The sequence below is a fragment of the Dermacentor silvarum genome, chromosome 1 (assembly GCF_013339745.2).
Source record: "Dermacentor silvarum isolate Dsil-2018 chromosome 1, BIME_Dsil_1.4, whole genome shotgun sequence".
Taxonomy (NCBI): domain Eukaryota; kingdom Metazoa; phylum Arthropoda; class Arachnida; order Ixodida; family Ixodidae; genus Dermacentor; species Dermacentor silvarum.
Genome location: NC_051154.1, coordinates 275,020,279 through 275,035,605, shown reverse-complemented (window position 1 = coordinate 275,035,605; position 15,327 = coordinate 275,020,279). Strand labels below are relative to the sequence as shown.

The 15,327-nt window shown below is 47.4% G+C and overlaps 1 protein-coding gene across 1 annotated transcript; it reads left to right on the top strand.

Moving 5' to 3' along the window:
* Window positions 1–3,747: 3,747 nt before the first annotated feature.
* LOC119440612 (zinc finger protein 135) lies at window positions 3,748–14,813 on the top strand. The gene is made up of 3 exons (XM_049661061.1): window positions 3,748–4,110; window positions 7,844–8,005; window positions 13,965–14,813. Exons 1-3 carry the CDS (start codon window positions 3,748–3,750, stop codon window positions 14,811–14,813), a joined length of 1,374 nt encoding a protein of 457 aa, XP_049517018.1.
* Window positions 14,814–15,327: the final 514 nt, after the last annotated feature.

Below are 15,327 nucleotides of genomic sequence, written 5' to 3'. Positions count from 1 at the left end.
TACAAACTTTGGCAGCCCCAGACAAAAGCGAAGCGCCTCCCGTTCCAGCAAAACTAGTGGAAGTAGTTTATAATCAGGGGAGCCGGAGAATAACACACAGCCGAACTCTAGTATAGGTCGGATATACATGCGGTAAATCATTATAAGTGTGTCTCCGCGCATACCCCATTGATAATTGCTTATCCTTCTCAATATCCCCATTGCACGGGAAGCTTTCGAAGTTATATGTTCAATATGTTCACGCCAGTTAAGATTTCCATCATAAATAATTCCAATGTACCTGACGTTTTGCACTTGTGGAATAGTGGAATGACGGTACGAAAGGGATATAATAACTCGGTCATGTAGCGGAAAGACAAGAACAACGCCCTTATTTACATTAAGGGTTAAGTGGATACTATCCAGCCAAGCTTCCAAGTCGCATAAGTATTCCCGTAAGTACTCGTACAGTGACTGAATATCATTTGCCGAAGCAAAAGAACGCTGTATCATCACCGTAAACGTACGTGCATACATTCTGATAACAAGTAATGGAGCTTAGCAAGATATTAAACAACAGTGGGGATAACACTGAGACTTGTGGAACCCCGCGCTTTTTATCTGAATTTTCCTGATGAAATTCCACTTTGTGCACATTAAAACTCCCTGCCCTGTAAGAGCTAAGCAGTCCACGTTACGAAGTATTCAGGTAATCCCATACCCTGCATCCTCTCTGGTAAAATAGGGTATTCCTCACTATCCTATGCTTTTGAAATGTCTTGTGTAACACATTGGTTGTACAGGCTCACGCAACGTTATTTTTTTTTCCTTTTACTGATGGCGCATACCCACTATGGGGGATCGCCCAAGATTTTAATGGTATGGATGGATGGATGTAAAAGTTTAATGAAAGTCCTGAGGTACGCGACTCAGCGCGCCTCAGAAAATAAAAAAAGAGAGGAAGAATCAAAATGGAAAATAACACTGTACTGCGTATTAAGCAAGAAACTTTCCTTAAAACAATTGGAATTTCTTAAAAGGCTGAGCAAGCATCCCCCCCCCCCCCCTCACCCCCGACAGTGTCCAAGAGAGGAAACTCGCAGAGAAAGAATGTCGAGAGTGGCAAACTAGTAGTCGGAACAGTATTTCTAAAATTGTCTTTTTTTGTCTTTTTTTTTTGTAATTAAGTATGACAAATGGCGAGCGAATAAGCAAAAGAAATAAAATTATCGCCTCATCGCCTGCAAGAACTTGGCCCAGAGAAATTCCTTCTCCTCGCCTCGATCCTCTTCTGCGGTCAGTACGGGTAAAAAAGAAAAAAAAAGAAAAAAATCGGCACACCTTGGTGGAAGGAAAGTGCTGGCATCCGAGTCCATACAAGAATGTCGGTCAAGGTCTTATTTTTGGGAATGTCGGCTAAAACGGTGGGGATTACCGTATCAAATGTACATTTCCTGGTATGCCACCACCCTATATAAGTTCGCTGCTTCTGACAAGTTTCTTCCCATTTGTTTCCAACATATGGCCAGCCACTGTTTTCCTCTCCCGGTGCTAAGATCCTCTTCAAGCCAATGTGCATTGAATTACTTGGCACAGTCACCGTAAACGCTGAGCCAGTGACAGGTGAATAAAATAGGCTGGCTTGTTTATCTTGTGGAAGTCAGATGTAAAGTCTTTCCAAGAACTAATATATTCACTTCTTTCCCGGTTTTCAACCACGCTATACGATGACCACGCTTTTTACCACACAAGCCACAAGGAAACGTGGAACTTCTTCCTTTGCTGGACGATGAAGGATGTAGATCTTAGTAATCAACTCAGTGCGTCCAAACCCAGCCACTACGCTATGGCCGAGCCAGTACGCCACAGAAAAAAAAAAAAAAAGGAGGACGAGCTCAAGACTTGTACTTGGGTGACTGACGTGGATATCGGGTGCCAGTGGCGCCACCTCGCGCCACCACCTCACGAGTATCCAGGAACGTCACGGGATGTCTGGATCGCGAAGAGGACAAAAAAAGGGGGTACGCGCGCTGCAGCCACCGGGCGCGTGACATCAAATCGTGATGCGTGAAGAGATCGAAGCGCGGCCTTACGCGTGCTGGCTCTAACCAACGCACCTGCCACTTCCCTGGCTCTCGCATTTGGAACGGCGCGTCCTCTTCCTTCTGGGACCGGAGTCGCGCGGAACCGGTGGTAAGTCCAGGAGGCCTTGCGCCCGTTTCCCGTCCTATCAATATACGTGTACTCCCCCTCCCTTCGTCCCTTCTCAGATGGAAGCGGCGCGCCGTAATTGCCACGTATTGCGAGCAGCATAGCCGCTCGCTGTGCGACCTAACCCGAGGTGCCGCCTTAAGCAATCATCACACGTTGTAGCCATGGGATAACCGTATGGAGCTGAACAGTTTTGTTTTTTCTACTGAACTACCAACTCCGTGAAGTACAGTGAAGCCAAGATCTCGCGTGAACCAATCGGCCAGCGAAAGCCGGCTGGCTGGCCGGTTGTGCGCTTCTAATTCTTTCGTAGGGCTTGCAGTCGGTCGGCGTCGCGCGGATGGCGATCAAAGGCGGACAATGGGGGCAGCCCTTCCGTGGTTTTTGTGTTTTGGTCGAACGACGCGACCCATAAGTCTCGCTGGAATGCACGGAGTTGGGTTAGACGGAGATAAAGGAGCAATTTAGAATGTCGTCTTCTACAGTCTAGTTGCGTCGGTGCCGGTTGAGAGTTCAGTGTACGGCTGAGGCACATTATAAAGCATGAAGCAGAGCATTGAATCTTGGTGTGTGTTAACAGTGACCTACTAACTTCTCTAAAACCGTGTGCCATCCAGTGTATACGATGAAATGTGCAATTGTGCAACGAACTCACGAATCGCATCGCTTACAGTATGATATCGTTCCACTGAAATAGGCACTATACTAAACTGCAGAGCACTTTCTGTTAATTAACGACGCTCTCACGAGCAGAAACTTCGATTCACCATTTTCTTTAGAGCCATTATTCTGCCCAAGCCTCTGCGTAAGCTAGTTCTTTCCCAACTGTTCTTACAAGCCATACCTTCACCGCGCTCACTGGTGAAGCATTTCGTACGGTTTGAACCGTGTTTCAGTTCCTCTGTGGAATGTTGCACCTCGAAATTTCAGGCATAACGTCAGGTTGTTAGCTAGCTCCTGCTCTGTTCTTGGCCTTCCAACGCACGTGTAAAATGGCAATGTTTCCAATATCATTACTACAAATCTGTATACGAAAATTCCGATCCGGAAATTTTGACCAAATCCGAAGAGCTAGCAAACGTTGCTCCTTGTTTGAGAATTTACGCGCCCCATTTCACACAAGTAGGGAAAAGAGAGAGCCACGTGCTGTGGGCAACACCGTGTCCTGAGAGCACGGCCATGTCCTGTGCTTTCTTTCTTTAAAAATAGTTAATTATAGCCTGAGGTATTATGCACCAGAACCACAATCTGATTCTGAGGCACGTCATAGTGGAGTGGGTGGGTAGGTTCCGAATTAATTTTGACCACCTGGGGCTTTTTTAACGAGCACCTAAATTTATGTACGTGAGCGTTTTGCATTTCACCCCTATTCTTGCTTTCTTGTCCCCTACTTTGCGCGGTTCCTATATTAAAACAAGGTCAACTTCCGAAGCTATTTCACACCTAACTGCCGACATCCCGCAGCAAAAACCAAGCTACGGACCACCCAGTCCCCGAAGTCCCGTGAAAGACGTCATCGTGTTCGACGGCGCTTCTGAGCGGCGTATCTCACCAATGATGACGTCACCGACGGTCTTCGTTGTCAAGCAAGAGCCACGCAGCGACGACGAAGGCGGCATCGGAGTGGCTACTCCCGTCTACAATGGTACAGAGTCATACGGAGCCACAAACATCGCTAACGACGACAGCGTCAACGGCAGAGGTGGGAGCTGCGGGAAGTGCGGAAATTCGACGTCGAGGACTTCGGCGGACAAAGACCGCGTGAGGTGCTCCACCTGCAGCAAGGTGCTGGCCAACCGCACCACCCTGCTCAAGCACCTGCGCATCCACACGGGCGAGAAGCCGTACCCGTGCCCAAAGTGCAATCGCTGCTTCCGCCAGAAGGAGCACCGCGACAAGCACGTGAACGTGCACACCCAGGTGGGCGGCTACGGGAAAACGCTGTGCACAGCGAAAAACTCGTTATAACGAAGGAGATAACGTATTTATATGTAAAGGCACACTAAAGAGAAACACTAATTCAGCTTAGACGTGAGAGGCCTGCGGTTAAAACGATGTTCCGTGGGCGCGAGCGGCGCTAGCAAACACTCCCAGAGCTAACCTTGCAGGCGTACACTAAAACCGAAGAAAGTGCATGGTAGGGGCGGCTGCCCATTGTCTGTCCATGACTTCCTCGATCTCTACAATTTGCAGATTATTATCCCAATTAGTTTCTCTTATCTCTACATTGTGCACATTATTTTTCCAGTGGATTTACCTCATCTCTACATTTTGTACAATAGAAGGGTACTGACAGGATATTTTTTACTCTTCATTTTTTGCGTCAAATGAAGGTCCGGGGCCTCTAAATTGCAAGAAAGATACTGGCAAATCTTCATAGAGCGCTGAATAATTTAAAATAATAGCTTTCTTCTTAGCCAGTTTCGGTTGCGTTTCTACTGCGTTGTGACGTAATGACGCAAAAGGTAGTCACATGGTAGCAGGACTTTGAGAGGCTTTGACACTCATTCCGACTCGCTCCGGTCGCCTTTTATGCTTCCCGCCAGAATTATCGGCCCCCACAAGGCATAGGAGGGCGAACGAGCGAGCCGGAGCGAGTGTCAAAACGTCGCAATGTCCTGCACCCACGTGACCACATTCTGGGTCATGACGTCACGCCACAGTGACAGCTATTATATTAAATCAAATAGGGCGCTCTGACACGTGTCGCTATTTTTCTATACATTAGAGGCCTAGGAACTTCAGTAATGCAAAAATAAAATGAATAGCCGGAAATATTATGTCAGTACTCCTCTAATCTCTCGATGACTTTGCTTATCTCTACGTTTCGCGCACTAATATCCCCATGGCTGCATTGGAAACCCCGATGCTTCCAGCTTTTGACCGAAGCAGACACTGTGCTACTTGAAAGTTTCTTGGTGATCCATGCACTATAGAAATGTTGGACAAATGCGTATAGATCTCCAATCTAATGCCTTTGAATAGAAGGCGTGAGCGTGCGCGAAATTTTACCTCGGACATCACCGATGAGCGTCATTGAAGTGTACGAAGGCTAAGCTGCAAACTCTCTCTAAACTGGTGCACCTTTTCTTTAATGTTTCCTGCTGCTCACGGATGGCATCTAATGAAAAAGAAGCGAGCTCCATACGGCCAGTTTTGAAGTTCATTTATCATTGGCGATGCCTCTGAGCGCCTCTTTCACACCACGGTCGCAAGCAACTTGTATTCCACTCCAGCCACAGCGCTAATCGTCTAAGGCAATTACAAGCCCTGCGATTTCTTGGTTTTTCAACTCTACAGCTTACGCGCTGGCGTCGAGAAGCCGATGCACTTAAACGTAACGCACAGGAAAAGCAGCTCGCCAGACCTGGCTCTTAGGGTGGGCTCTAGAGTGCCTCCTGTTTCTGACACGTAAATGCCGCGACGCTACGCGGTAATTTATCAAGTTTCGTGAAAGGGAAAGATTGTCATCCATTGTCTAGTAGGACCGAACTGCTAAAGAAACTCATAATTTTCTTGATTGAGTTTATCGAAAATACTATTATTATTATTATTATTATTATTATTATTATTATTATTATTATTATTATTATTATTATTATTATTATTATTATTATTATTTGATTTGTAAACATACACACAGGAAAGAGAAAGCGAGAAGCAAGGCTGGCAACTGCCACCAGAAGGGGCACGACGCCTGCCTACTCTTCGGAAAGGACGAGAGAAACATAGAAGGAAAGATAGAAAGGAGGGGAGGAAGGAGGAAAGGAAGAGCGAGATGACAAATCTCAAAATTTACACCGTTTAAGAAATCTTCGTCCTGGTACGGTGATCTAACTCGGGGCACGCGCCTATCTTAGGCGGTCTTTCTACCACGTTTAGCTGGAAGCTAGCAGGTCTATATTGAAATGGGCGGATTAATCAGGGCGCTGCCTTATTTGCATTCCGCCTTGATCAGACGCGACTGGCGCAGCATATAAACGAGACCGTGACCTTGTGCTCAAAAAAAGCCGGTCAATACGGTCAAAAGGCGGACAATATTTCCAGCCCATGTGACCAGTGCCGTGACTGAACTGTTTGATTGAAGATTCGAACCACCACGATTCACTGACAGCAGCTTCAACGAGAATGCGGCCGCAATATATATATATATAATCGCTGCGGCACTTGTTCATCTGCTCTGCCGTAGCTCTGTCTGCAGAGAGGGAGCACTAAAATCTAACTCGTGCTCTGACGTGATGATCACGTGTTGGGCCAACTCATTTGGCTTCAACCGTTTTGCTCAATGCTCCCTCCTAGTTGTTTCTTTCCTCCACGGCGAAAGCGGTGTACACACAATGTTTTAATTTGCGTGTCCGCGTTTTTGCCGCTGTTTTGTCTGTCGAAAGTAAAAGCTGGCACATGCATCGTCCCGCACGCTCACACGTATAGCTGCTTGTTGAAAGTGCGCATCTCATTGGAAGCACAGTGCAATGACCGAGACGACAGCGCTTAGATCTGCAATTCATCAAGTTCATCATCAGCATCAGACTTTCGAAGTCGAAAGCACAGGACGAAGGCCTCTCAGAGATTTGTACCTGGCCTTGCCCTGCGTCAGCTGATTTGATCCTGTGATGTACGGTGTGATGTGACTTCATGATTTTATCACACCGACCCTCACACCGAACTCGACTCAGTTTGCTCTCTCTCGGCACGCGTTATCTTATTCCGGCAGTTTTCATAGGGCGATCGAGGCGAGCCATGTGCATGAATCCATAAAGCATGTGACATCTGGTATGTGATGGCCCTCAATGCAATGAAGGTCAACTAAAAATTGTCTGATAATCTTGCCTGTCGTGATAGCCAAGCGGTGTCAGAGGACGGTATAACTGGCCCTTGGCTTGACTGTATATGTAGTTTTCAGGCTATCCAGGCCTTACTTGTTTTTTTGTTTTGTTTTTTTTATCAGCGATCGACACGCATGAGGGAACAGTCGAAGGCCTGGACTCTAAGCTATTAGTAGGCCTATTAGTAGGCAGTATGTGCTTTTCACCTGTTCGGTATATCGTCATCGTCCCCCATATTGTCCCTCTTTCCCTCTTTCTTCCCCCTCTCCGAGCTCAGAGCAGCTGGCTAAAAATGTGTCTCAGGCCGACCTCTCTGCTTTTCTCATCATTAAGCTTCTCTATCTCTCTGTCCGACAGAACGTTGCGGATATTGTCCCTCACATTATACAAGTATGACCCTGCCAGCCTCACTTTATCCTCCAAATCTGGGCTTTAGAAAAGCTACCTGCCTCTGCAATGTAATCCGTACTGTCTTCTTCATATATTTTATCTAGAGATATTAATGTGGCATGCGACATGGTGTAGATTTCTAGAGCATCGGGTTCCTGCACTGAAGGTCCTGAAATCGAATACCAAGGCACTGCGTTTCTTTAGGCTTGCAGTAACACACGATTAAGGAGCAAGGCTAGGCGAGTTCTTGTAGGAACTAAGCCTAGTCCAGGTTCAACTATAAGAAGAAGAGCGCCTAAGTAACCGATGACGCCCCCTCGCTAGAGAAGGAATTAGCCATTTCGGCGCAATAATCGACCACTGCCTGTCACACGAACCGCTCCAAGTGTTATTGCCCCGAACTAATGAGCGCGGCTTTGGCTTATCCACTCTTACAGGGCAAGGCGTTCGAGTGTGTGGTGTGCAGCATGACGTTCGGAAGGCGCCACTTTCTCGAGAAGCACATGCAGAATGTCCACAAGCTGGACCTGAGGTCCGCCTTCGAGCAGCGCGCTGTCATCTTCCTGGAGGGCTCCGTTCAAGTTGAGCCCGTTCTCGAGGTACATACGTTACAGCCTTTGTCTGACTAACATATCCTAAGCGATACAAGGGCTGTACCTACGACGAGGCGACGTTAAGCAGTAAGACCGTCGGTTTGAGCGTTTCAGTCGAAGACGTGCGTCACACTAAACCGTGAATGTGCCTTATTTTTTTTAAATATGATTTTCAGTATAGTTATAGATCACGTCCTGCATTTATAGATGAGCGTGCATGCATTCTGTTATTCAGGATGTACTTACTTACCCGACTGGGTTATCCTTCGATGCCCTACCACCAAGTGCCCCACTGTAAAACGGCCGCAACGTAAACTCATAATTCGATCGTATACGTGAAACGGAGTCATTGCGTCTACTTTCACGACGTGCGATGTGCTCACTATTTGAATTCACGGCCTAATTACACTCCTCGTCTGCGCTGGTATAATGTACCACTAAACAGGTGGTTTCTAGATAATTTACTGCAATGCTAGGCGATTAAGAAAAAGAAAAGAAAGAAAAAGAAGAACGCGCCTTAGGGTTCAATTTAGCAACAGCGAGGCGACAGCACAACCACGGAGTTTTGTCAAAATATTGCTTTCACTGAAGCAAGGGTTATGGCTGTTTTGGCTTGGGACGCTCATTCCATTTTTATTTCGACGATTCTTTCCATTTTTCATTAGTTTTGCCCTTCGTAATTGGACTGGCAGTACGCCACGCCCACTAAGTAATCACCGGTATCGATCACTTAGTGTGACGGGCGACAAGAACAGAACAGAATCGGTAGAGAAGAATCCTTACTTACTAAGACTTCTCGCACCAGTGTACACGTGAACAGGAATCGAATTAGATATGTTTTGTCAAGCCCGATATGCTTGATGAAGTGGAGCGTTTTGCACTGAGCCTTGTTTCCCAGCTCGAAAAGTACGTCCTGCAGCGCGCGAACGTGCAATAAATGGCACGAGCATGGGCACTTCTTTCGTACAAATGAATGCAGTAAACTCATAAAATGGACTTCGCGGCGGAACCAAAAGTCCGTCCGCTTTGTGACACTGCGTCTGTTTGCGAAGAATTGGAGGCGTCAAAATTTTTGGTCGCCAAGCTTCTCGACGTTATAGATGATTCTCCCCAGTACGAGTATTGATGTCACATTGCAGTGCACAATTCGTCGATCGTGTAAAGGAGTAAAAATTGTCCTTCACGCTACTTTGCCACATATTGACTTCACCGTACACCTAAGCGGTTTCTGTGACACTTGCAGCAGTCAAGGGCGACATATGTCGATCGTGTCTTGAGGCGAGGAAATAACGGGAAGAAAAGGCTTCAATGTTCTGCCAAGCGGCGTATTTTGCGCGACAGCTGACAACACCATCAAAATTATGCAGTGCGAGAAAACGTGACATATCGTTGACGCTTCTTCAGCGCCCATCTTTTCAGATAGCAACACCAGTTTACGCTGCGCGGTTACAAACGCTGTTCCTGCGAAAATAACGAAGAAGAAAGACCAGAAAAGAAAGAGAAAGTGCCGAAAAAAAAAACTATGTTAGCCCTACGAACAGGATGTCCTCGATGCAAAGTCTGTACCTCTACACGCGCTTTTGCGCTCTTTAGCACGACAAGCCGAAGTCATTTAAAAGCAAATTGCGTTTGATACGAAGGAGCTCAAGTTCGTTGTAAGCTTCGCTAAACCATTAAAAAACACGCATCAATCAAGTTTCACTAATTCTCATGCTCGAAGAGCGATAGAAAAGCCACGTGCGAGGTTCTTGCCGATGGGAACATCTGCTACGTATTCGGCTTTTACGGCGAAAACACGACAAACATTTTGTTTTTATTACGACAATGAATATATGTCTGTTCTAGTAACAAGCAGAAACACAGGGATGGGCCAACCATACGGTGCCCAATTTAAATAGGAAAAGAGCGAAAGTATATACGGGCACGTGGAGTCATTTTCAATGCTGTATGAACTGCGTTTCATCGCATATGCGTCATAAATGGTGCGACGCGGTGCCCGCCGTGGTACTTATTCTTTGTTCTTATCGTCACATCGTTTCCCATTAAAAAGTAAAAAAAAATTAAAGAACGGGAGCAGCTCTGGCAGCTCGGAAAATCCCATGTTTATTAGAGGCATATAACGATTCTCGAGTTCAGTGTCCTAGAGACAGGAAGTTGACGTGACCACAAAAACAGGCAATGGGTGCTGGCATGGTGGCGTTTTAGCATGAGCTTTCAGTATCATAGAAACAGGGACTAATTATTGCAGAGATGCAGTAATTATTGCAGAGATCTAGTGATATTCATCTGTGCATTGATGTTGATCACATGTGTTTTCTACAATTTCACTGGCAGCCACAATGTTTTAGTTGGAAAGCTGCTTCCTCTAAAGTAACGAAGGTGAATACATATTCTATTAAACGGCGAGAGGGAACGCAATTTGTGGGCAATAAAAATGGTATATTTTTATTTGTGCCACTACTTTAGATTCGCAGTGTGCACGTGGTGGACATTCATTTTCTGTTGCATCTACAAGCATGTATTTAAAAAATATTGCTCCATAAATGGTGTACCTAAGCCCCTCCAATGAATTTAACAGCGTTAAATTATTAATACTACCGCGGGGTTTTTCTCGGGACCCTGAAAGTTAATATAGACTACTTCTTAAGAGAAGCTACGCGACGTCAGCGGCATCGCACTTCTGAATCCTAACCAGGCATAACGCTGTAACCATTAGAGAAGCATACCAGTACCCATCTGACTTACAATGAGTAATCTCTACAGGTGGTAGAGGAGACTCGAATGTTCAAAATGCGGCGTCGTCGAATACGCAGCTATGCAATCACACTATAAATATTTTTTTACGCCAGACCTTCCTACCAACTCCTGAATAAGTTTGGCCAGCTTATCGACGATATGTGGACATACAACTTTGAATACCTTAGGTGAACACCACGAGGTTAGATTGTGAGGTTTAACATACTAGAACTGTGAACGGTGGGATATGAGGGACGCCGTATAGTGGAAGACTCCGGTTTTATTCCGATGGCCACCTAAACTTTAACTACACGCAAGTGTTCTTCCATGCTACTCCCATTAGAATGCGGCCGCCGCTGACGGGAGTCGAACCTCCGACCTCACGCTCCACAGCAGACAGTTATAGTAACTCGGTTCTCACTGCGGGTAGCTGCCAAAGAAGTCCTCGATAGCATAGCTTAGGAGGTGAAGAACCAGACTTTGAGTCCAATAAGGAACGCTTACGTTCTCTCACCCTCCCTTCTAAGGTGGTTCACCCGGCACAGACGTCTTATGCTAATTGTGTGAAGTCAGTACAGATGCTATAGTTGTCTGGCAAACGCCGAGGCCTGTAATTAACAGCGTTTCAAAAGAAACCATGGCCGTAATAACGAAACGCTTCGACAATATTTCCTTACGCCGCTCTTCATAAGAGGTTCGTGCGGCGTTTTCTACGTTATCAGCGGGATCGGGCGGTCGCAGGCGTTAGATGATAAACGAGTGAACTTGGGGCGAAAGGTATCATAAGATTATACCGGCCCCTGTGTACTGTACTAGGAAGTATGTTGCGGTACTTTAGCAGTTCGCTCTTTACAGCTGACGTTGTTCGTGACACTCGACTACACAAAAAAAAGTTTCGTGAATGTGCGAAAAATTGTTTATTAGCTTGAAATTTAAAGCAAAGCTTCCTTTGCGAGCCTTCCCCGATTTTCCTGACCTGACCGTGGCTGCTGGGCGCTGCTTCTATCTCGCCTATTAACTATACTCATGAAGAAGGAAAACGTAGGAGAGGCCGCGGCTAGCTCGGACCAGTTGAAGAGTGTGTGGCAGAAGCCACGTGGTGTTCTTCGCAGAGGAGCACTGGGACTCGTTCGGCAAGCATCAATGTTGCCATAGCAACTACGCTCTGAAGCTCTCGCTGCTGCTCTCGACCTCTGAAAAGTGAGATAAGATTTTTAGGCCCGTGTCTCTCTCGCAGCACATTCTGTTCGCGAGACAAGTTGACCTTGGAGTGTGGTGTGTAAGCTAACCCGGCCGCGGTGGCTCAGTGGCTAAGGCGTTGCACGGCTGAGCATGAAGTCGCGGGATCGAATCCCGGCCGCGGCGGCCGCATTTCGATGGAGCCGAAATGCAAAAACGCCCGTGTGCTTGGGTTGTAGTGCACGTTAAATAACCCCAGGTGGTCAAAATTAATCTGGAGCCCTCCACTATGGCGTGCACCATAATCAGAACTGGTTTTGGCACGTAAAACCCCAGAGAGAAGAGAAAGTTGTGTTTGGGTCTGTGAGTGTACATGTCAGCCAGCAACAAAGACACTCAAGCAATCACGGCGCGGTCTTCGTCGTCTTCTTCGACGTGCCACAGAAGCACACAGGAGCGCGTCTGCTTCACTAAAAGTGTTATTTCGTAGGCTTTGTTCTGACGCGCGTCAGCAGCAAGACACTTCCGGCGGCTCGTAGCAATGCCAGTTCAAGGCTATAGCGCCTATCTGCTCAAGCGAGTTGACTGGAGACGCAAAGGGAGGTGGCACACCAACATGGTTGCACTTCCGGCTTCAAGAACGTGACGTCAGGGCCTCTCCTATGTTGTTTCTTTCCTCCATGACTATGCTTAAGGAAAGGAAAGTATCGATTATGTGCCCAATGTTGGGAATAAACCTCGGTCTCCCAGCACAGCCATCCGATGCTCTAACCATTAGGCCACAATCTCACGTATACTTCTACAGTGTCAACGCCAACTTGCTCTTTGAGATGAGCACCCTTGTGTGTCACATTGCGTACCGCGGGTGCACAAGCGCGCTCGCTCGCCAGTTTCCTTTATGCCAAAGACGCAGGAACGAAATGGGCAGATTTATAGCATTTCATTAACCGCTTCACTAAATCTTCGCTTCACATCGATTCCAAGAGGTACGGTGGATCTGCATATTTTATTGCGATAGCAATTATATGGACACTCAAAAGCAGATTTCTGCGTCGGTGTCGCCGTCGCCGTCGCCGTGAGGTTCCGTATGACGTCAATGGAGATGAAATCGTCGCCGCGTGCCGAACGCTGTATGTGCGAGTGAAAGAGCGCGAGGGGCGCGCGCTTTCACGGCGCGCTTGCACGGCGGAGAACAGACGCGCGTTCTGCGCCGTGCTCGCTTAAGGGCTGCAGAAGTAGGCGTCTCTTTCCTCCTTTACAATCACCATATATGTAGAGCAAACGCGCCTTCTTCCGACGCGCGAGAGGGCGTGGGGGAGGGGGGGGAGGAGGGGGAGGGAAGGGAGGCGACGTTTAGCTGCGGCACCAAGTGCCTATTTATATCAGAGGCTCCGGCAACTGTCACCAACGCCGCACGCATTTTGAGCGAACGCGGGCAAAACGCCGACGGCGTCGACAACAGTTCTGCGTGTTGCCGGTGCTGCTGCATGTGCAAGTTTATACAGCTGATAAAGCTAATATCATTACTCCGTTATAGCTCTCTACAAATTTGCTATCGCAATTGATGCTTCGCCTTTCAGGTGAAACTGCGACAACTTTTTTTAATGCGTAAGCATTATTTGGCGAATATCCCAGCAAAATCTGTCCGTCACGCGAAAAGTGTAAAGCTTGTGTCTGCAGAAAAATACGTAATTTGCGAAGCTAAGACATTTGATTCGTTATAATAGTGTATATGTAGATGATTGGTAGCTTTATAATCGATAAGGAATGATTGAAAGAAAAAAGAAAATTGATCAGAGAGAATGCCCGTATGATCGGACTTGTGCATACCCATGGGGATGCATCCGGCTTCATAGAAAATGCATGGGGAAACCTATAGTAGGATTGGGCCAACTTGAAATTTGGGGTTGGACCAACTTGAAATTTAGGGGTGACCCAACTGAAATTTGGGGGTGGGTCAACTTGGAATTTGGGGGTATGCTTACGCTTACTTAGATGACTGCAGTGGAGTTTCTGCATACTTTCTGTTTCAAATTTCCGGTGACCGCAGCTTAAGGTGGAAACCGTCGCAGCAGCGCCGGCGGCCCCCAAGCCTCCTCCAGCACCGACGCACCGGTGCCCGGTGTGCCACAGGGCGTTCAGCCTGCGCTACAACCTACGTCGCCACATGCGCACCCAGCACGGCCAGACGAGCAACATGTGCCAGCACTGCGGCAAGGGCTTCAAGCGAGTCTCCGGCTTGCGCACGCACGAGATCACGCACTCGGACGCTCGTCCTTACCAGTGCTCGCTGTGCGGCCGCTGCTTCGGCCAGAAGCACCACCTCATGAGACACCACTTGGTGCACACGCCCAAGATAAACATCGTCTGCTCTGTCTGCCAGAAAGGCTTCCGCTACGCGTCTACCTTCTTCGAACACATGGCCATCCACGATGCTGAAGAGGAGATGAAGAAGAAGACCAATCAGGAGCCCCAGATGTCGCGAGAGGAAGTCCGAGAAGAAGGCGGAAGCCTTGAGAAGGAAGACGTCGAAAACATTAAGAAAACCGCTAGTCCTCTTCTGCAGGAACGAGCAGAAGACCAAGCCTTTGTTGTCTACACGCAGCAGATGACGTACCAAGAGCACCAGACGGCGCCTCAGGAGCACCAGACGGCGCCTCAGGAGCACCAGACGGCGCCTCAGGAGCACCAGACGGCACCTCAGGAGCAGCAGTGGCACCCCGAGGATTACGTTGCCATCGAGAACCTGGATTTGGACTGCATGTTTTGCGGAAGGTCAATGATTGATCCTTATGAACTGTACCGGCACCTTCTGGAACACTGCAGAGAAACGTGCGGTGCCGATCGGGATGAATGCTTGGAAATTGGGGGCACGGAGGGGATGATACTCGGTCTCTGACCCTGCGGACGTTTCGAGTATAAAACGCCCTGGTTTGAGGCCAGAGTGTGCGTTCAATCTTATGAACCGCGCCTTGTGACAACAAAGATCTTTTTGAGTGTGAAAAGAATACTTTTGGTATTGCATAAAGAGAGGTATGCAACACCTTACTTGCAAAATACTTATGCGCAGACACTGTAATGTAGACAGTGTTAAGGGGCAAGCGCGAAATCACGGGAAATTTGAGTTAGCTTCAAGTGCTGCGTGCGGGCCTTGTGCAGGTCAGACAAAATTGAAGCAAGAGCTCTCAAATCATTTTCTTATTTTTGAATTGTCTTACTAATATTAGGTAAGCTGAATAATATTAGAAATACCAATGCTCGTCAACGAAAGCTTGCTGAAGCCGGCTTTACGAAAATTTTACGCTGCTGAAGATACCATAACAAAGATTATACCTGCCTGGAAGCACGAAGATGCACTATAAAAGTAAAATTGCATGTTCCCCTCGGGAAAGAAGAGACAAAGAAGCTTACAA

Excerpts from the sequence above, each read along its gene's own strand:
- LOC119440612 (XM_049661061.1), top strand. The coding sequence starts at position 3,748 with ATGACGTCACCGACGGTCTTCGTTGTCAAGCAAGAGCCACGCAGCGAC. Across the intron at positions 4,111-7,843 it reads ACGTGAACGTGCACACCCAG|GGCAAGGCGTTCGAGTGTGT; the intron begins GTGGGCGGCTAC and ends CCACTCTTACAG. Across the intron at positions 8,006-13,964 it reads AAGTTGAGCCCGTTCTCGAG|CTTAAGGTGGAAACCGTCGC; the intron begins GTACATACGTTA and ends CGGTGACCGCAG.